Source organism: Ranitomeya imitator, chromosome 5, assembly GCF_032444005.1.
Source record: "Ranitomeya imitator isolate aRanImi1 chromosome 5, aRanImi1.pri, whole genome shotgun sequence".
Taxonomy (NCBI): Eukaryota; Metazoa; Chordata; class Amphibia; order Anura; family Dendrobatidae; genus Ranitomeya; species Ranitomeya imitator.
The window spans coordinates 189,881,239-189,902,960 of record NC_091286.1 but is presented as its reverse complement, the minus strand read 5'-3'; the positions used below and the strand labels follow the sequence as shown (position 1 = coordinate 189,902,960).

The window sequence follows — 21,722 nt, the reverse complement described above, 5'->3', positions numbered from 1 at the left end:
ATAAATATATGTACATAGCAGCACTAGATACGGCAATTAAATGCAACAATATATAAACAATTACCCGGGATGTGTTTGGGGCACAAGACCGTTTTTATGACCCCCTTACAGGAGCTGAAACTCAATGTTTCCCACAGACAGCACCGAAACCTAGAATATCTGGAAGATGTTATAAAGCAACCATCTGAGCTCCGCTTTTACCTAAAGGGAAATCGAGGGAATTAGTTTATTCTACAGAATTTCCTGCTTTCTCCTTTAAATTAAATTTCAGCAAATAAGACTAGTGTTTGAAATCACAAAAAGAAGCAAATTGGTAATGGTAGACCACAAGGGATTCATGGTCTCTCAGTTTTGCTTCATTCACCAGTTAAAAAATTCCAAGGACAGTAAATCCTGCAAGGATCCTGGAAAGACACACTGGAGCCAGACACAATCTATTGGATGCAGGTGCTACTTCTTTATTGTTCTAAGGTAGATATGTCAGTCCCAAGAATATAGTAGGAAATTTGAAAGTAAGAACTGTTAAGTTTTTCAATCAGTATTTTAATTCCTAATTCCTTGTCATTTCTATATGTTGTAAAGCAGTGGTCCCATAGCCTTTACTTTAACCCCTTTCTGACCTCGGGCGGGATAGTACGTCCAAGGTCAGATCCCCTGCTTTGATGTGGGCTCCGGCGGTGAGCCCGCATCAAAGACGGGACATGTCAGCTGTTTTGAACAGCTGACATGTGCCCGCAATAGCGGTGGTGGAATCGCGATTCACCCGCCGCTATGAACTAGTTAAATATCGCGGTCAAAGCTGACAGCGGCATTTAACTATCAGTCCTCTGGTTGTTATGCCGAAGCATCGCTGACCCCAATCATGTGATGGGGGTCAGCGATGAGTCGGCATAACAATCATTAAATTTCATATTAAAAAATATGAAAAAAATTAAATAAAAGTTTAAATCACCCCCCTTTCGCCCCATTCAAAATAAAACAATAATAAAAAACAAATATACACATATTTGGTATCGTTGAGTTCAGAATCGCCTGATCTATCAATAAAAAAAAGGATTAATCTGATCACTAAATGTCGTAGCGACAAAAAAATTAGAAATGCCAGAATTATGTTTTTTTAGTCGTCGCAACATTGAATTAAAATGCAATAACGGGAGATCAAAAGAACGTATCTGCAACAAAAATGGGATCAATAAAAACGTCAGCTCGGCATGCAAAAAATAAGCCCTCACCCAAGCACCCAAGCCCAGGTCATGAAAAATGGAGACGCTACTGGTATCGGACAATGGCGCAATTTTTTTTTTTTACAAAGTTAGGAAATTTGTTTGTACCACTTAGATAAAAAATAACCTAGACATATTTGGTGTCTATGGACTCGTAATGACCTGGAGAATCATAATGGCAGGTCAGTTTTAGCATTTAGTGAACCTAGCAAAAAAGCCAAACAAAAAAACAAATGTGGGATTGCACTTTTTTTGCAATTTTACCGCACTTGGAATTTTATTTCCGTTTTCTAGTACACGACATGCTAAAACCAATGATGTCGTTCAAAATTACAGTTCGTCCCACAAAAAATAAGCCCTCACATGGCCATATTGATGCAAAAATAAAAAAGTTATGGCTCTGGGAAGGAGGGGAGCGAAAAAACAAAAACGAAAAAACGAAAATACCCCTGGTCATGAAGGGGTTAAAATCTGTCAGTCACCTTACCTTGTTAAGGTAGCAACTGTCTATAAAATGCTAAACATTCCATTTCACCATTTTTTAGATGCATGGGATTCTCTACATGTTTACTTTCAAGGCACATCTCCACCCAAAGCAGATCATAAAAGCAAACGAAAGTACAGGAGCGTAAAGTCTAACACACCCAAAACCTAAACACTGTCAAGTCACTTCCTACAGCAAACCTAGATATAGCTAAAAAGTAAAATTCATCCAAGTGTGATCTTTTGAAATATTTTTGAGACATGTTTAAAAATGAACACAACTCCTCCACTCATTTCCTACGGTTTTAAGCCACATTTACGTATGCATTTTTGTTGCAACCCGATCTCTAGTATCAGCTAAAGCCAACAAAAATAATTTAATAAGTAGTCTCATTCTTTTATGGCATGCCATTAGATTATGCCACTACTTTATGGTCAATAGAGGTCTCCCCTCTGGGAACCTAACCTAGTCAGAAAAACTAGTTAAAATGTTAAATTACTGCTGCATTCACCACACCCCAGTTTTTAAAGAACATTGACCAATGGCCAAAGTGGCTTTGTGTAGGAAAAACATTGCTGGCAACCAACACTAAATAATCACTTTGGCTATTTAAAGGGGTATTCTCATCTCCAAGAGACTATCCCAGTATCTTGTACGTGTAATAATAATATTAGATAATTCTTCCATTTAGAAATCTATTACAGTTCTTCTAATTCACTATGTCACTTACTCCATGTGTAGAATATTGCAGTAACTTGCATATCCATGCTTTCAACCACTAACTAGCTGTCACTATATGAGTGGTCTTAACCATGGATACCTGAGCTACTGCAATGCCCTGCTCATGGGGTAAGGACATAGCGAAGCAGAAGAACTATACTACATTTCTAATTGGAGGTATTTGCAAATATTATTATTTCACCTACTACATATTGGGATAGTTCCAAATGTCAGATGCTTACCGATCACCCTAGCAATATCCTCTCTGGAAAATGAAAATATCACCTTAACTCTGTTGCATAATCTCCATATTATAGAAAATGCAAATATACACTGCTCAAATAATAAAGGGAACACTAAAATCCAACATTCTGGATATCACTGAATGAAATTTTCCAGTTGTAAATCTTTATTAATTACATAGTGGAATGTGTTGAGAACAATAAAACCTGAAAATCATCAACATAAATCACTATTAATATCCCACGGAGGTCTGGATTTGGAATGATGCTCAAGATTACAGTGGAAAATGAAGTTAAAGGCTGATCCAACTTCAGTGGAAATGCCTCAAGACAAGGAAATGATGCTCAGTAGTGCGTGTGGCCTCCACGTGCCTGAGTGACCTCCCTACAATGCCTGGGCATGCTCCTGATGAGGTGGCGGTTCGTCTGAGGGATCTCCTCCCAGACCTGGACTAAAGCATCTGCCAACTCCTGGACAGTCTGTGGTGCAATGTGACGTTGGTAGATGGTGCGAGACATGATGTACCAGATGTGTTCAGTTGGATTCAGGTCTGGGTAATCGGGTGGGCCAGTCCATAGCTTCAATGCCTTCATCTTGCAGGAACTGCTAACACACTCCAGCCACATGAGGTCTGGCATTGTCCTGCATTAGAAGGAACCCAGGGCCAACCGTACCAGCATATGATCTCACAAGGGGTCTGAGGATCTCATCTCGGTACCTAATGGCAGTCAGGCTACCTCTGGCGACCACATGGAGGGCTGTGCGGCCCTCCAAAGAACTGCCACCCCACACCATTACTAAATCACTGTCAAACCGGTCATGCGCAAGGATATTGCAGGCAGCAGATCACTCTTCATGGTGTCTCCAGACTCTGTCACGTCTGTCACATGTGCTCAGTGTGAACCTGCTTTCATCTGTATAGAGCACAGGACGCCAGTGGCAAATTTGCTAATCCTGGTGTTCTGTGGCAGATGCCAAGCATCCTGCATGGTGTTGGGCTGTGAGCACAACCCCCATCTGTGGAAGTCGGGCACTCAGACCATCCTCATGGAGTCGGTTTGTAACAGTTTGTGCAGACACAGACACATGCACATTTGTGGCCTGCTGGAGGTCATTTTGCAGGGCTCTGGCAGTGCTCCTCCTGTTCCTCATTGCACAAAGGCTGAGGTAGCGGTCCTGCTACTGGGTTGTTGCCCTCCTACGGCCCCCTCCATGTCTCCTGGTGTATTGGCCTGTCTCCTGGTAGCACCTCCAGCCTCTGGATACTACGCTGACAGACACAGCAAACCTTCTTGCCACAGCTCGCACTGATGTGCCATCCTGGATGAGCTGCACTACCTGAGCTACTTGTGTGGGTTGTAGAGTTCATCTCATGCTACCACGAGTGTGAAGGCACAACCAACATTCAAAATTGACCAAAACATCAGCCAGAAAGCATTGGTACTGAGATGTGGTCTGTGGTCCCCACCTGCAGAACCACTCCTTTATTGAGTGTGCCTTGATTGTTGCTAATAATTTCCATCTGTTGTCTATTCCATTTGCACAACAGCATGTTAAATTGATTGTCAAACAGTGTTGCTTCCTAAGTGGACAGTTTGATTTCACAGAAGTTTGATTTACTTGGAGTTACATTCTGTTGTTTAAGTGTTCCCTTTATTTTTTTGAGCAGTGTATATCGCAGTTTATGGGTAATGGGCTAATCGTCTAGGCCTCCAGGCAATTCCCAGTAGACTAAACTGTTTATCTGTCACGGGGAGCCTAGGTAGGCTAAAGCTAATAACCCGGGCCCCTGCGATTTCCTTAAGACTAGGGAAACCCTGTCTGTCCCTCTCCCAGAGATTACACTGTTAGTGTGCTTGTCTGGGCCGCCAGACCTGACCCTGACTCCTGATTCAGTACTAAACTGAAACCTCCACCCTCCACCCAGTGATAACACCAACCCTTACAGAAAGCACAGACAGGGAAAACCAAAAACGCACCACGCCGCAAACACACTCAGGAAAACACTATAATGTGCACAGGGCAAAAAAAAACACGAATATAGGAAGGAGAAATATGACAAAGGATCATACACCACCAGATATGATATTTCCACTCCAAGACCACCACTCCGAACCGAGATCACCAGGCACAAGACACAAGCTATAATCGGCCACGCCCAAAGTTCAGAAGAACTATTTAAAGGCCGTGGGCGTGACCCAGCCTCCAATCCGAGTACCAGCTAGATTAACCCCGGACAACCTAGATAAAATCTAGCCGGCGCCACTGAGCGCATAGTGGACGAATGCAGAATTACTGCTGTCTGTCGGACGCCCTAGTGTGAATAGCGTCCGATATGACATTATCACAACTTATAACAACAAAAAAAATCTACTGTGAGGGGATCTGGAACTGCAAGCCCAGTTAAATAGCTGAGGAATCAAGGGAACAGGGAGCATCAGACGAGCTCTCAGCACCTCCCAGTCTCAGATTGGGTTGCGCTGTCAATCGAAACACAGACCACTCAACATGCCCCGGCACTAGACTGGAATACTGAGCTGTCAATCACTGTGTCCTAAGTCACACTGAGGGGTGGAATTGTTACAGCACACCTGTGCAATAATCACGCTGTCTAATCAGCATCTTGAAATGCCACTTCTGTGAGGTGGGTGGATTATCTCTACAAAGGAGACGGTCTCACTAACACAGATTTAGGGTACCGTTACACTATACGATCTACCAACGATCACGACCAGCGATACGACCTGGCCGTGATCGTTGGTAAGTCGTTGTGTGGTCGCTGGAGAGCTGTCACACAGACAGCTCTCCAGCGACCAACGATGCCGAGGTCCCCGGGTAACCAGGGTAAACATCGGGTTACCAAGCGCAGGGCCGCGCTTAGTAATCCGATGTTTACCCTGGTTACCAGCGTAAAAAAACCAAACACTACATACTTACATTCCGGTGTCTGTCCCTTGCCGTCTGCTTCCCGCACTGACTGACTGCCAGCCGTAAAGTGAAAGCACAGCACAGCTGTGACGTCACCGCTGTGCTCTGCTTTCACTTTACGGCCGGCAGTCAGTCAGTGCGGGAAGCAGACGGCAAGGGACCTGACGGACACCGGAATGTAAGTATGTACTGTTTGGTTTTTTTTACATTTACGATTGTAACCCAATGTTTACCCTGGTTACAAGAGAACGCATCGCTGGGTCGGTGTCACACACACCGATCCAGCGATGACAGCGGGAGATCCAGTGACGAAAGAAAGTTCCAAACGATCTGCTACGACGTACAATTCTCAGCAGGGTCCCTGATCGCTGCTGCGTGTCAGACACAGCGATATCGTATGGATATCGCTGGAACGTCACGGATCGTACCGTCGTGGCGACAAAAGTGCCACTGTGAGACGGTACCCATAGATCTTTGAGTTCAGCTCATGAAATAGGGAACAAAAGTGTTGCGTTTTTATATTTCTCTTCAGTGTAGAAATAATAGCTTGAACTTGATTTTTTTTTTTAAATTTAAACATATGGCATCGCATTCCTCTTGATCAACAAGTTGATAACTTGCATATGTATGCCAGCCAACTATAACATGAAACTATTGACAGGTGAAGTAGAGAGCATTGATAATCTTGGTATAATAGCATTTGTCAGAGCGGAGTAACCCCTTACACCACTGCTCTCATAGAAATGAATAGAGTGAGATCACGCATTACCCATTCTGGTTTATGACCCATCCTGGTATATGGCCTCTATATATTCAATGCAAAGGAAAAATAAAAAAAAAACGCTTCTACTGACCTTCCATGCGGCACTTCTCCCTGTGCAGGCTCCTGTCATGACATGCACTGACTTAAAAATGCATGCAATGTCGGGGAAAAGTGCAGCTCACAGCATACACTGCAGGCTCCACAATTATGGCTGCGATCTCCTCCCATGGCTGTGATCTGGACATCCCAAGGTGAGTGCCCAGGTCCCAGTTACAGGCAGGCAGTCTCAATGCAAGAGATGCTGTCACCATCTCTGACTGCACGCTCTTATGCCAAGGGGCTGCCATAAGTGAGGTGTGTAACTATCCTGCTCAGACTCTTGCACACCCCCAAATGAAAATGCCAGCCCTCGGAGGCTAAAGTAAAAATGAATAAATAAAAACTAATAATAAAGTGTTACATTTAATTTTGTATTAATTGATTGTATAATCAATAATTATTAATGCAAAGTTGAAAATCATGGCATCTTAACTTTAAGTTAATTGGTAGATCTGCAGCAGATAAAAAGTGGTTTTAGCAAATGACAGCCCAGTAAGTGATACATTGGATCAGGGTCTCTGCTCCCATATCATGCTCCTCTCAGATGAGGTAGAAAAATATTGGTGACAGATTCTCTTTAACCCCTTAATGTCCAATGACTGATATATCTGACATTGGATGCCTCCGCTCATCGGTGGAACCCGCACCTTTTCTGGTACATGACAGCTGATCTGCTCAGTTGTCATGTGCTCCTAACAGCCACGGGTGGAATCACGATCTACCCGCGGCTGTTAACATGCTGCTGTCAAACTCTGACAGTGGCATTTAACATGCACGAGCAGGAAGGATGTCACTAACCCCGCCCCGGTAAAAACCAACCCGAATCATGTTCTCTAGCCAAGACACCGGAGAAATTCCGACTCTGGGGGGCGCTATACACTCATTTCTCAGCACCGTAAAAAGCAGCACTGAGACATAAGTACCCTTAGGGTATGTGTCCACGTGCAGGAAACGCTGCGTGTCTGACGCTGCATAGAGCCGCAGCGTCAGACACGCAGCGTCCAGATGTTACAGCATAGTGGAGGGGATTTAATGAAATCCCGTCTCCACTATGCGTGGTAACACGCACGCGGCGGCCCTGCGACTCCGGACATGCTGCGCGTCTTTTCAGATCGCAGCATGTCCGTATATCTTGCGGCGACGCTGCGTCACCGCAAGATATAGCACAGGGCCCTATGGTGGGGAGCGATGATCCCGGATGTGTGCTGTGAACACATCCGGCATCATCGCGTCCCAGAAAGGGGGCGGGGCTTACCGCAGAGCGGCTAAGCCGCTCCGGCGATACCGCCGGCCATCCTGAACGTGGACACGCAGCCTTAATTGCCGCCACTAAAAGGCATATCGGCGATCGTTAAGGGGTTAAATAAAAAAGAACCTAGACATGTTTGGTGTCTGTGAACTCATAATGACCTGGAGATTAATAAAGGTAGGTCAGTTTTAGCATTTAGTGAACATGGTAAAAAAAAGCCACAAACAATTGGTGCCATTAAAAAGTATAACTTGTCTCGCAAAAAGCAAGCCCTCATATGGCCATATTGACAGAAAAATAAAAAAGTTATGGCCGTGGGAAAAAGGGGATCAAAAAATGGAAAAGTAAAAATGGAAATACCCCTGTTCTTAATGAGTTAATAGGTGAGTTCCTAATATCTTCATTCCAGATACCATATTATAACTTCAGAATTCTTGTTGAGTTAACGCCTCAAAAGATATTAGAGCTATTTTTGTGAAACAAGAGGGACTCTCATAATGGTTCCATTTGCTTTTACTGTCTTGGCTGAACTGTGAATGTAAACAATGAGATATAATATTTATTATGTTTACTAATGTAGCTCCATCCCATTTCACAGCGCTTTGCAGATAATGTTATCGCTGTGGCCATTGGGGCTCTCAATCAAAATGACCAATCGTTATGTCTTTGGAGTGTGGGAGGAAACTGAAGTATCCAGAGGAAACCCGCACAAGCATGGGGAGAACATACAAACTCCTTGTAGATGTTGTGCTTGGTGGATTTTAACCCATAACCCCGGAGCTGCAAAGCTACAGTGATGTGTGCTCCCCGTATACAAGTTTAATGTGATGATTAAGCATTGATTTTAAATGTGTGGCAAAGGCTAGTTGTCAAAGTTTTATTTTCTTTTTTTCAGCAAAACATTCACTTTTAATGCATTACATTAGTAATATTCAGTCCTGTATCCAAAGAGAGCATAAAGCCACAGACTGTATTTAAAATATTTTGACAGGTTTTTTTTCTTGTTTTCCAGGAAATTGTTAAAGATCCTGAGTTTATTTTAGGTGACGCTTCAAGAACAGATGTCTGTCAAGGAGACCTTGGTAAGTTTAGAACTTGTAGGACTGTAGATTTATTTCCTATACGTATATCTATTCAGGGGTGGATCTATCACTGGTGCAACCTGAGCAGCCGCAAAGGGGCTCAAGATGTAAGTGGCACCATTTCTACCTACAGAAAAGGTCTAATTTTGCATTATAGGACTGTAAAGGGCCCATACACTGTTCTTGCACAGGGCCTCATTTATTTATGTGTCCACCATTGCATCTATTGGAAATGTAGAATTACAATTACGGTATTTACATAGTAACAATGTTTTAAGGTTGAAGGTCAACCCATAGCCTAACCCAACATGCCCTAACATGTTGATCCAGAGGAAGGCAAAAAAAACCCATGTGGCAAAGAGTAAGCTCCACATTGGGGAAAAAAATTCCTTCCCGACTCCACATACGGCAATCAGACTAGTTCCCTGGATCAACGCCCTATTAAGGAATCTAGTATATATAACCTGTAACATTATACTTTTCAAAAAAGGCAGTCCCCTCTTAAATTTTAGTAATGAATCACTCATTACAACATCATATGGCAGAGAGTTCCATAGTCTCACTGCCCTTACAATAAAGAACCCGCGACTGTTATTATGCTTAAACCTTTTTTCCTCCAAACGCAGAGGATGCCCCCTTGTCCCTGTCTCAGGCCTATGATTAAAAAAGATCATCAGAAAGGTCTTTGTACTGTCCCCTCATATATTTATACATTAAAATAAGATCACCCCTAAGCCTTCGTTTTTTCAAACTAAATAGCCCCAAGTGTAATAACCTATCTTGGTATTGCAGACCCCCCAGTCCTCTAATAACCTTGGTCGCTCTTCTCTGCACCCGCTCTAGTTCAGCTATGTCTTTCTTATACACCGGAGACCAGAACTGTGCACAGTATTCTAAGTGTGGTCGAACTAGTGACTTGTATAGAGGTAAAATTATGTTCTACTCATGTGCATCTATGCCTCTTTTAATGCATCCCATTATTTTATTTGCCTTTCTAGCAGCTGCCTGACACTGGCCACTAAATGTGAGTTTTTAGTCCACCCATACACCCAGGTCTTTTTCATTGACGGTTTTGCCCAGAGTTTTAGAATTAAGCACATAATTATACATCTTATTACTTCTACCCAAGTGCATGACCTTACATTTATCCCCATTAAAGCTCATTTGCCATTTATCAGCCCAAGCTTCTAGTTTACATAAATCATCCTGTAATATAAAATTGTCCTCCTCTGTATTGATTACCCTATCATGACTAAGGGTGCTTGGTCACCAGAAATGCGTTAATATCACATTTTACTTTTTGTTATTGCTGATGTTTTTATCCTCCACCGAGCACATTCTTTAAGTGAATAAAGAAAAGGTTTTTCACTAGTTTGCGCTGGATTCCTCATTTTATTGATTACCCGGCAGAGTTTAGCGTCATCTGCAAATATTGAAATTTTACTCTGTATGCCCCCTACAAGATCATGAATAAATATGTTAAAAAGAAGAGGGCCCAATACTGACCCCTGTGGTACCCCACTGCTAACCGCTACCCAGTCCGAGTGTGCTCCATTAATAACCACCCTTTGTTGCCTATCCCTGAGCCAGCTATCAACCCACTTGCACATATTTTCCCCTATCCCCATTACTCTCATTTTATGTATCAACCTTTTGTGTGGCACCGTATCAAAAGCTTTTGAAAAGTCCATATACACTACATCCACTTGGTTCCCTTGGTCCAGTCCGGAACCTCTTCATAGAAGCTGATCAGATTAGTCTGACATGAACGGTCCCTAGTAAACCTGTGCTGATACTGGGTCATGAGGTTATTCCTCTTCAGATACTCCAGTATAGCATCCCTTAGAATGCCCTCCAGGATTTTACCCACAGTAGAGGTTAAACTTACTGGCCTATAATTACCGAGTTCAGTTTTTGTCCCCTTTTTGAATATTGGCATCACATTTGCTATACGCCAGTCCTGTGGTACAGACCCTGTTAGTATGGAGTCTTTAAAGATTAAAAATAATGGTCTATCAATGACTGTACTTAATTCCTGCAGTACTCGGGGGTGTATCCAATCCGGGCCCGGACATTTGTCAATTTTAGTGATTTTTAGACGCCGACGTATTTCCTGCTGGGTTATGCAGGTGACACTTAATGGGGAATTTTTGTTATCACTGATCATATTGTCTGTCATGGGATAATCATTTTCATGATGAAAAAAAGTAATTTAGCATATTGGCTTTTTCCTCATCCTCATCCACCATTTCACCCAGACTATTTTTAAAGGGACCAACACTATCATTTTTTAGTTTCTTACTATTTACATAGGTAAAGAATATTTGGGGATTATTTTTACTCTCTCTGGCAATGAGTCTCTCTGTCTCAATCTTTGCTGCCTTGATTTGCTTTTTACAGAATTTATTTTATTTTCTGTATTTATTTAATGCCTCATCGCTACCTACTTGCTTTAATTCTCTAAATGCTTTCTTTTTGTCACTTATTGCACCCCTTACAGCTCTATTTAGCCATAGTGGTTTCCTCCTACTTCTAGTATGTTTGTTTACGGTATTTCCATGGGGTATATATTGTGCACAGGTCCTATTCAGAATGCTAATAAACGCCTCCCATTTTCTTTGTGTACTTTTATGTCTCAGGACTATAAGATGCACTGGACTTTAAGATGGACCTAGCTTTTAGAGGAGGAAAATATTTAAAAAAATTAAGCAAAAAATGTGGTCCATTCTGTACTAATATCCCCCATTCTGGTATATACAATATATGTCCCCAATCCAGTTCTAAAAGGGCCCCTCATCCCCATCCTGGTTTGCATGGTCCTCTCATCTCCATCCTGGTATGCATGGCCCCCATCATACCTATCTAGGTAGGCACTGCCCCCTCATCCTTATCTTTTTAGGAACGGTCCCCTCATCCCTATCCTGATAAACATGGTCCCCATCCCCATCATGATATGCATGGCCTCCTCATCCCCATCCTTGTATGCATGCAGAATAAAACAAACCATACTACTTACCTTCCCTGCGCTCCCTTGCAGCATCCTGTTCTGATGTCAGCAGCTGATTTATGTTTGTAAGCAGCACAGGGCAGTGACTCATGCGCTGATCATAAGCAGAGGACAGCTGCCGGAATGGTCATTGCTCCCCATACCTGGGACACTAGGCTTTTGGGCCAGTGAATATTCATCTTCTTCAATAGCAGGCACAGTGTTAGCAGCTTCCTGCAGCTGCCGGGCGATCACGTGTGTCCGCTACTAATGGGAATGGATGTTCACTGTTCTCCACTCCCATAGGCATGAAGAACTGTGTAGAGCAGTGAATATTCATTGATCTTTAATAGCAGGCACACTTTATAGCCCAGCAGCTGTACAAGCTGGGGGCTGCTGCTAACACTGTGCCACTATTAAAGAGAAATAACAATTGAATATTCATTGCTCCGCAGGCCCATAGTCCCTCCCAGTGCAAGACATAATAACACAATAGGTCTATTCCAATAACCTAGCAATTTCACTATACTTAACTGCTATCCCTTCCTGGCAGTGGAGGTTGGCACCCTAATAGACTCGATTATTTGGCGCCCCCACTCCGAGACAGCTGTCACCGACTAGCCCTATTAAATCCTACTTCGCTATAGGTGGGAAAACAATAAGCAATATAAAGAGATGAAGGAAAAGAGCTTATTAGAAGGTCATTGTACATGGTTAAATAGCCCCCATCCAACAAATTGCTAAGTCTCTCAAAAGATGAGATGTACGCTGTAATGCCAATGCATATGAAAGCATTAACCAATACAAACCAGGTAAATATAGTAGTCGCTTCAAATTGAAACGGATCCTAAACCCCAGAAAGAAAAAGGGGGAGGGGGAAGGGGGGAACCATGTAAACCAATAGATGATAGGTTAAACAGCCTGGTTCAAAATAACAGTGATATGTACTTGATAGTTCACATGGAGACATAAAAGATACTAAATAAACAAACTTGCAAAAATTAATAAGTAATTCAGAAGAAGCATATCAGGGTGTTAACCCAATAAAGACTTAGCTTCCACCACAGCCTCCAATTTAGTGAACATCAATAAATGATTCAAGAAAAGCATGTCAGGGTATTAGCCCAACAACTTAGCTTGTTATTATGTCTTGCACTGGGATAAGGTATTTTTAAAACAATATTATATTAAAGTATTTAGTTTTAAGGGATTAAATGCTAGACACTTGATTATTCTGTTTTGGTAATATATATTTTGTTGACCCATGGTCCCTCCAACCTCTTGGTGCGGGCTTCTGTGCTTTGATGTGGGCGGGACTATGGGCGTGGAGAGCAGTGAATATTCATTTCTCTTTAGCAGTGGGCACAGGGTTAGCCATAGCAGCTGGCTCCTGACACTTGTGACCCACTCGTCCTCCACTGCCGCTCTCCCACCACCCCATCCACAGCTGATACATCTGGACTATAAGACGCACCCCCATTTTCTTCCAAATTTTTGGAGTCTTATAGTCCGAAAAATATGCTACATTGCACATTGTCATCCTTTAAATTTGACAATCCATCCACAGCAGAAACATCCGGACTATAAGAGTCACCCCCATTTTCCTCAACATTTTTGGAGTATTATAGTCCGAAAAATACACTACATACCACATTGTCAATCTTTAAATTTGAATACCCGTATATTAACCCCTTCATCCCCAAGCTTGTTTTCAACTTCCTGAACAGGCCATTTTTTCAATTCTGGCCAGTGTCACTTTATGTGGTTATTACTCTGGAAAGCTTCAATGGATCCTAGTGATTCTGAGACTGTTTTCTTGTGACATATAGTACTTCATGATACTGGTAAAATTTGTTTGATAGGAGTTGCGTTTATTTGTGAAAATATCAGAAATTTGTCAATTTTAAAACTTTTAACTGTTATGCCCTTGAATCAGAGAGTTTTGTCATGTAAAATAGTTAATAGATACCATTTCCCACATGCCTACTTTACATCAGCACAATCTTTGAAACAGATTTTTTTCTTACGAAGTTATAAGGGTTAAAAGTTGACCAGCGATTTCTCATTTTTCCAACAAAATTTACATACCGTTTTTTAAGGGACCACATCACATTTTAAGTTACTTTGAGGAGCCTATATGACAGGAAATACCCAAACATGACACCATTCTAAAATCTGCAGCCATCAAGGTGCTTAAAATCACATTCAAGAATCTTATAAACCCTTCAGGTGCTTTATAGGAATTAGTGGAATGTGAAAGGAAAAAATTTAACATTTAATTTTTTTTCATAAAAATTTTACTTTAGATCGAATTTTTTTATTTTCACAAGTGTAACATAAGAAAATGGACCCCAAAATTTGTTTTGCAATTTCTCCTGAGAACAACAATACCCCATATTGTTTGGGCGCATAGCAGAATGCGGAAGGGAAGGAGCGCCATTTGACTTGTTGAATGCAAAATTTGTTGGAATCATTAGAGGGCGCCATGTTGCATTTTGGAGAGCCCCTGATGTGCCATAGGAGTGGAAACCCCCCACATGTGACCCCATTTTGGAATCTAGACTCCTCAAGGTACTTATCTAGATGTCCAGATGAATCGTGAGCACCTTGATGCACCAGGTTCTTCCCAAAGTTTATAATGTTGAACCGTGAAAATAAAAAAGCACATTTTTCCCTCAAAAATATTTTTTAGCCTAAAAGTTTTTTCATTTTCACAAGGATTACAAGAGAAAACGGGCCACAGAATTTGTTTTTCAATTTCTCTTGAGTACACTGATACCCCATATGTGGTCAAAAACTACTTTTGAGGCACAGTGAAAAGCTTAGAATATTTTGCTGGACTGATTTGAGGGTGCCATGTCATAATGGTAGAGCCCCTGAGGTAGCAGAACCCCCCCTTCATAAGTGACCTCTAAGTGACACCTAGGTGTGTAGAGATCATATTTACACCACAGGCGTGTCACAGAATTTTATACAACAGGGCAGTGAAGAAAAAATAATTACATTTTTACCACCAAAAGTTTGTTTTAGCCCCAGATTTTACATTTATACCCTGAGAAATGGGTAAAAAGTGTCACGAAAATTTGTCCCACAATTTCTGCTGAATGGAGAAATACCCTGTATGTAGCGGTACAGTACTGCTTAGCCACAGAGCGAGACTTGGGAGGGACTGAGCTCTATTTGCCTCCTGGAGCATGGATTTTCCTAGAATAGTATTCAGACTTCAGATATATAGCCCCTAATTTCTAGAAGTGCAGAGTTCCCCCTCAAGTGACCCCATTTTGGAAAATATACTCTTTTAGGAATTTATCTACAGATGTAGTTGACGGCTTTGACTCCATAAGTGTTTTCCAGAAACAAAGCTGCAGTGGGTATCGTGGAGTGAAAATTGAAAACAGTCATTGTAGTGCCCAGTATGTGGTAGTGCCCAGCTCATGCTTCTGGACACACACCTGTAAATTAGGCGGGCTGTCATCGCGTCAGAAATGTTAAACATGTGGATGCTAAATGTGGTTCAGGCATGTTGTAGGGCTCAGAAGGAAGGGGGCATTTGGATTTGGGAGTGTAGAATTTGCTGAATTTTTTGGGGGAGTGGCGCGCTATACCGCTTTTCCAGAGCCTTTATACTATCAGTAACGTGGAAACCCCCTACATTTCTGTTAACAGATGACAGACCTGATTGGGGATTGCTTTTTATGTGGATTAAGTTGAAGATTTTGTTGGGAACATTTTACGTAACATTTGGGCTCACATTTATCCTGCGTGATACGCTGAGACATTTATATTGGAGTTTCCATCTAAATCATTTTGCAAGACTCTTTAAAGGGTTGATTGTTGTGAATTCTGTGGCTGAATTCACTCCTGTGGTCACAAGTGGTACTGCAGCTTCTGAGCTTCCTCCCTCAGGTGTTCTGCTTCATTACTTAACTCCGCCTGATGCTGCTATCCTTGCTCCTTATCAATGTTTCAGTGTTGGATCTGAGCTTCTCCTGATTGTTCCTGTGACCTGCTGCTCTGTATAGCTAAGTGCTTTTTGCTTTTTTGTTGCTTTTTTTTCTGTCCAGCTTGTCTTTTGTTTTGCTGGAAGCTCTGAGACGCAAAGGGTGTACCGCCGTGCCGTTAGTTCGGCACGGTGGGTTTTTTTTTGCCCCCTTTGCGTGGTTTTGCGTTAGGGTTTTTTGTAGACTGCAAAGTTCGCTTTACTGTCCTCGCTCTGTCCTAGAATATCGGGCCCCACTTTGCTGAATCTATTTCATCCCTACGTTTTGTCTTTTCATCTTACTCACAGTCATTATATGTGGGGGGCTGCCTTTTCCTTTGGGGAATTTCTCTGGGGCAAGTCAGGCCTATTTTTCTATCTTCAGGCTAGCTAGTTTCTTAGGCTGTGCCGAGTTGCCTAGGTAGTTGTTAGGCGCAATCCACAGCCGCTTTTAGTTGTGTTTAGGATAGGATCAGGTGTGCAGTCTACAGAGTTTCCACGTCTCAGAGCTCGTTCTTGTATTTTTGGGTATTTGTCAGATCACTGTGTGCGCTCTGATCGCTAAGCACACTGTGTTTCTGGATTGCCTTCATAACACCTGTCATTAGCAAACATAACAGTATAAGGAGCCTAACTAATGATTCTCAATAGAGGGAAAGAAAAAGTTCTGACATCATTTTTTTTTTTTTTTCTGCTCTGTGTTCACTTTTTTTTTTTTTCCCCTAGACATTTGGGTGATTCTGGACACAGGTGTGGACATGGATATTCAGGGTCTGTGCTCTTCAATGGATAATCTCGTTATAAATGTACAAAAAATTCAAGATACTATTGATCAGAAATCTATGTTAGAACCAAGAATTCCTATTCCTGATTTGTTTTTTGGAGATAGAACTAAGTTTCTAAGTTTCAAAAATAATTGTAAGCTATTTCTGGCCTTGAAACCTCATTCTTCTGGTAATCCTATTCAACAGGTTTTGATTATTATTTCTTTTTTGCGCGGCGACCCTCAAGACTGGGCATTTTCTCTTGCGCCAGGAGACCCTGCATTGAGTAGTGTCGATGCGTTTTTCCTGGCGCTCGGATTGCTGTACGATGAGCCTAATTCAGTGGATCAGGCTGAGAAAAATTTGCTGGCTTTGTGCCAGGGTCAGGATGATATAGAGGTATATTGTCAGAAATTTAGGAAATGGTCAGTACTCACTCAGTGGAATGAATCTGCGCTGGCAGCTTTGTTCAGAAAGGGTCTCTCTGAGGCTCTTAAGGATGTCATGGTGGGATTTCCTATGCCTGCTGGTTTGAATGAGTCTTTGTCTTTGGCCATTCAGATCGGTCGACGCTTGCGCGAGCGTAAATCTGTGCACCATTTGGCGGTACTGCCTGAGGTTAAACCTGAGCCTATGCAGTGCGATAGGACTATGACTAGAGTTGAACGGCAGGAATACAGACGTCTGAATGGTCTGTGTTTCTACTGTGGTGATTCCACTCATGCTATTTCTGATTGTCCTAAGCGCACTAAGCGGTCCGCTAGGTCTGCCGTCATTGGTACTGTACAGTCCAAATTCCTTCTGTCCATTACCTTGATATGCTCTTTGTTGTCGTTTTCTGTCATGGCGTTTGTGGATTCGGGCGCTGCCCTGAATCTGATGGATTTGGATTATGCTAAACGTTGTGGGTTTTTCTTGGAGCCTTTGCGGTGTCCTATTCCATTGAGAGGAATTAATGCTACACCTTTGGCCAAGAATAAACCTCAATACTGGGCCCAGCTGACCATGTGCATGGCTCCTGCACATCAGGAAGTTATTCGCTTTCTGGTGTTGCATAATCTGCATGATGTGGTCTGTTGGGGTTGCCATGGCTACAAACCCATAATCCAGTATTGGATTGGAATTCCATGTCGGTATCCAGCTGGGGTTGTCAGGGGGTACATGGTGATGTTCCATTTTTGTCGATTTCGTCATCCCCCCCTTCTGAGGTCCCAGAGTTCTTGTCTGATTATCAGGATGTATTTGAAGAGCCCAAGTCCGATGCTCTACCTCCGCATAGGGATTGTGATTGTGCTATCAATTTGATTCCTGGTAGTAAATTCCCTGAAGGTCGAGTATTTAATTTATCCGTGCCCGAACACGCCGCTATGCGCAGTTATGTGAAGGAATCCCTGGAGAAGGGACATATTCGCCCATCGTCATCACCACTGGGAGCAGGGTTCTTCTTTGTAGCCAAGAAGGATGGTTCGCTGAGACCGTGTATTGATTACCGCCTTCTTAATAAGATCACTGTTAAATTTCAGTATCCCTTGCCATTGTTATCTGACTTGTTTGCTCGGATTAAGGGGGCTAGTTGGTTCACTAAGATAGATCTTCGTGGTGCGTATAATCTGGTGAGAATCAGGCAAGGAGATGAATGGAAAACTGCATTCAATACGCCCGAGGGTCATTTTGAGTATCTAGTGATGCCGTTCGGACTTGCCAATGCTCCATCTGTGTTTCAGTCTTTCATGCATGACATCTTCCGTGAGTATCTGGATAAATTCCTGATTGTTTACTTGGATGACATTTTGATCTTCTCAGATGATTGGGAGTCTCATGTGAAGCAGGTCAGAATGGTTTTTCAGGTCCTGCGTGCTAACTCTTTGTTTGTGAAGGGATCAAAGTGTCTCTTCGGTGTGCAGAAAGTTTCATTTTTGGGGTTCATCTTTACCCCTTCTACTATCGAGATGGATCCAGTTAAGGTCCAAGCCATCCAGGATTGGATTCAGCCGACATCTCTGAAAAGTCTGCAAAAGTTCCTGGGCTTTGCTAATTTTTATCGTCGCTTCATCTGTAATTTTTCTAGCATTGCCAAACCATTGACCGATTTGACCAAGAAGGGTGCTGATTTGGTTAATTGGTCTTCTGCTGCTGTGGAAGCTTTTCAGGAGTTGAAGCGTCGTTTTTGTTCTGCCCGTGTTGTGTCAGCCAGATGTTTCTCTTCCGTTCCAGGTCGAGGTTGATGCTTCTGAGATTGGAGCAGGGGCGGTTTTGTCACAGAGAGGTTCTGATTGCTCAGTGATCAAACCATGTGCTTTCTTTTCCAGGAAGTTTTCGCCCGCTGAGCGTAATTATGATGTGGGCAATCGAGAGTTGCTGGCCATGAAGTGGGCATTCGAGGAGTGGCGTCATTGGCTTGAAGGAGCTAAGCATCGCGTGGTGGTATTGACTGATCATAAGAACTTGACTTATCTCGAGTCTGCCAAGCGCTTGAATCCTAGACAGGCCCGTTGGTCGTTATTTTTTGCCCGCTTCGACTTTGTGATTTCGTACCTTCCGGGCTCTAAAAATGTGAAGGCGGATGCTCTGTCTAGGAGTTTTGTGCCCGACTCTCCGGGTTTATCTGAGCCAGCGGGTATCCTCAAGGAAGGAGTCATTGTGTCTGCCATCTCCCCTGATTTGCGGCGGGTGCTGCAAAAATTTCAGGCGAATAAACCTGATCGTTGTCCAGCAGAGAAACTGTTCGTCCCTGATAGGTGGACTAATAAACTTATCTCTGAACTTCATTGTTCGGTGTTGGCTGGTCATCCTGGAATCTTTGGTACCAGAGAGTTAGTGGCTAGATCCTTCTGGTGGCCATCTCTGTCACGGGATGTACGTACTTTTGTGCAGTCCTGTGGGATTTGTGCTAGGGCTAAGCCCTGCTGTTCTCGTGCCAGTGGGTTGCTTTTGCCCTTGCCGGTCCCAAAGAGGCCTTGGACACATATTTCGATGGATTTCATTTCTGACCTTCCCGTTTCTCAAAAGATGTCAGTCATTTGGGTGGTCTGTGATCGCTTTTCTAAAATGGTCCATCTGGTGCCCTTGGCTAAATTGCCTTCCTCCTCTGATTTGGTACCTTTGTTCTTTCAGCATGTGGTTCGGTTGCATGGCATTCCTGAGAATATTGTTTCTGACAGAGGTTCCCAGTTTGTTTCAAGGTTTTGGCGAGCTTTTTGTGGTAGGATGGGCATTGACCTATCCTTTTCCTCGGCTTTCCATCCTCAGACTAATGGCCAGACCGAACGAACCAATCAGACCTTGGAAACATATCTGAGATGTTTTGTTTCTGCAGACCAGGATGATTGGGTGTCCTTTTTGCCGTTGGCTGAGTTCGCCCTTAATAATCGGGCCAGCTCGGCTACCTTGGTTTCTCCATTTTTTTGCAATTCTGGGTTCCATCCTCGTTTCTCTTCAGGACAGGTTGAGTCTTCGGACTGTCCTGGTGTGGATTCTGTGGTGGATAGGTTGCAGCAGATCTGGACTCAGGTAGTGGACAATTTGATCTTGTCCCAGGAGAAAGCTCAACTTTTCGCTAATCGCAGACGCCGTGTGGGTCCCCGACTTCGTGTTGGGGATCTGGTTTGGTTATCTTCTCGTCATATTCCTATGAAGGTTTCCTCTCCTAAATTTAAACCTCGTTTTATTGGTCCGTATAGGATTTCTGAGGTTCTCAATCCTGTGTCTTTTCGTTTGACCCTCCCAGACTCCTTTTCCATACATAATGTATTCCATAGGTCGTTGTTGCGGAGATACGTGGCACCTATGGTTCCATCTGTTGAGCCTCCCGCCCCGGTTTTGGTGGAGGGGGAATTGGAGTATATTGTGGAGAAGATTTTGGATTCTCGTGTTTCTAGACGGAAACTCCAGTATCTGGTTAAATGGAAGGGTTATGCTCAGGAAGATAATTCCTGGGTTTTTGCCTCTGATGTTCATGCTTCCGATCTTGTTCGTGCCTTTCATGCGGCTCATCCTGGTCGGCCTGGGGGCTCTGGTGAGGGTTCGGTGACCCCTCCTCAAGGGGGGGGTACTGTTGTGAATTCTGTGGCTGAATTCACTCCTGTGGTCACAAGTGGTACTGCAGCTTCTGAGCTTCCTCCCTCAGGTGTTCTGGTGAGCTCGTTAACTGCTTCATTACTTAACTCCGCCTGATGCTGCTATCCTTGCTCCTTATCAATGTTTCAGTGTTGGATCTGAGCTTCTCCTGATTGTTCCTGTGACCTGCTGCTCTGTATAGCTAAGTGCTTTTTTCTTTTTTGTTGCTTTTTTTCTGTCCAGCTTGTCTTTTGTTTTGCTGGAAGCTCTGAGACGCAAAGGGTGTACCGCCGTGCCGTTAGTTCGGCACGGTGGGGGTTTTTTTGCCCCCTTTGCGTGGTTTTGCTTTAGGGTTTTTTGTAGACTGCAAAGTTCGCTTTACTGTCCTCGCTCTGTCCTAGAATATCGGGCCCCACTTTGCTGAATCTATTTCATCCCTACGTTTTGTCTTTTCATCTTACTCACAGTCATTATATGTGGGGGGCTGCCTTTTCCTTTGGGGAATTTCTCTGGGGCAAGTCAGGCCTATTTTTCTATCTTCAGGCTAGCTAGTTTCTTAGGCTGTGCCGAGTTGCCTAGGTAGTTGTTAGGCGCAATCCACAGCCGCTTTTAGTTGTGTTTAGGATAGGATCAGGTGTGCAGTCTACAGAGTTTCCACGTCTCAGAGCTCGTTCTTGTATTTTTGGGTATTTGTCAGATCACTGTGTGCGCTCTGATCGCTAAGCACACTGTGTTTCTGGATTGCCTTCATAACACCTGTCATTAGCAAACATAACAGTTGATAATGACTTGTAGGATTGCTATGTCCAGGTGGCGCTATAGAGTTCAAGTCCTCTTTTTCTCTCAAGAGGCAATTTGCAGACATCGCTTCATGTAATCATACAAAGACTTTATGTTAAGATCAAGACTCTGTGAGAGCCATATCATCACTTCCACGTCTCCTTGTTCACTTTAGGCTAGAGATAGTTCTTACTAACATTAGCTGTATGTTTGGGGTTGTTGTGCATCGCCCCCCAGGGGCAGTGGGGTACTCGGTACCGGGTCCTTCGGTTCACCGGGGGATGTCACAGTGGCTGTGACCTGGTCCATGGCCCTGGGACGTCCGTGTAAAAGAGAAAGGTCTTTAAAGGGATAAAGTTTATGTTC

At 43.2% G+C, this 21,722-nt stretch overlaps 1 protein-coding gene across 1 annotated transcript in view; it reads left to right on the top strand.

The window, feature by feature from the left end:
• The window catches only part of CAPN9 (calpain 9), a 333,928-nt gene that overhangs the window by 67,823 nt on the left and 244,383 nt on the right, over nt 1-21,722 (top strand). The window contains exon 2 of the mRNA XM_069769442.1: nt 8,722-8,791. Coding sequence (XP_069625543.1) covers nt 8,722-8,791 — 70 coding nt within the window. The remainder of the gene's footprint in view (nt 1-8,721; nt 8,792-21,722) is intronic.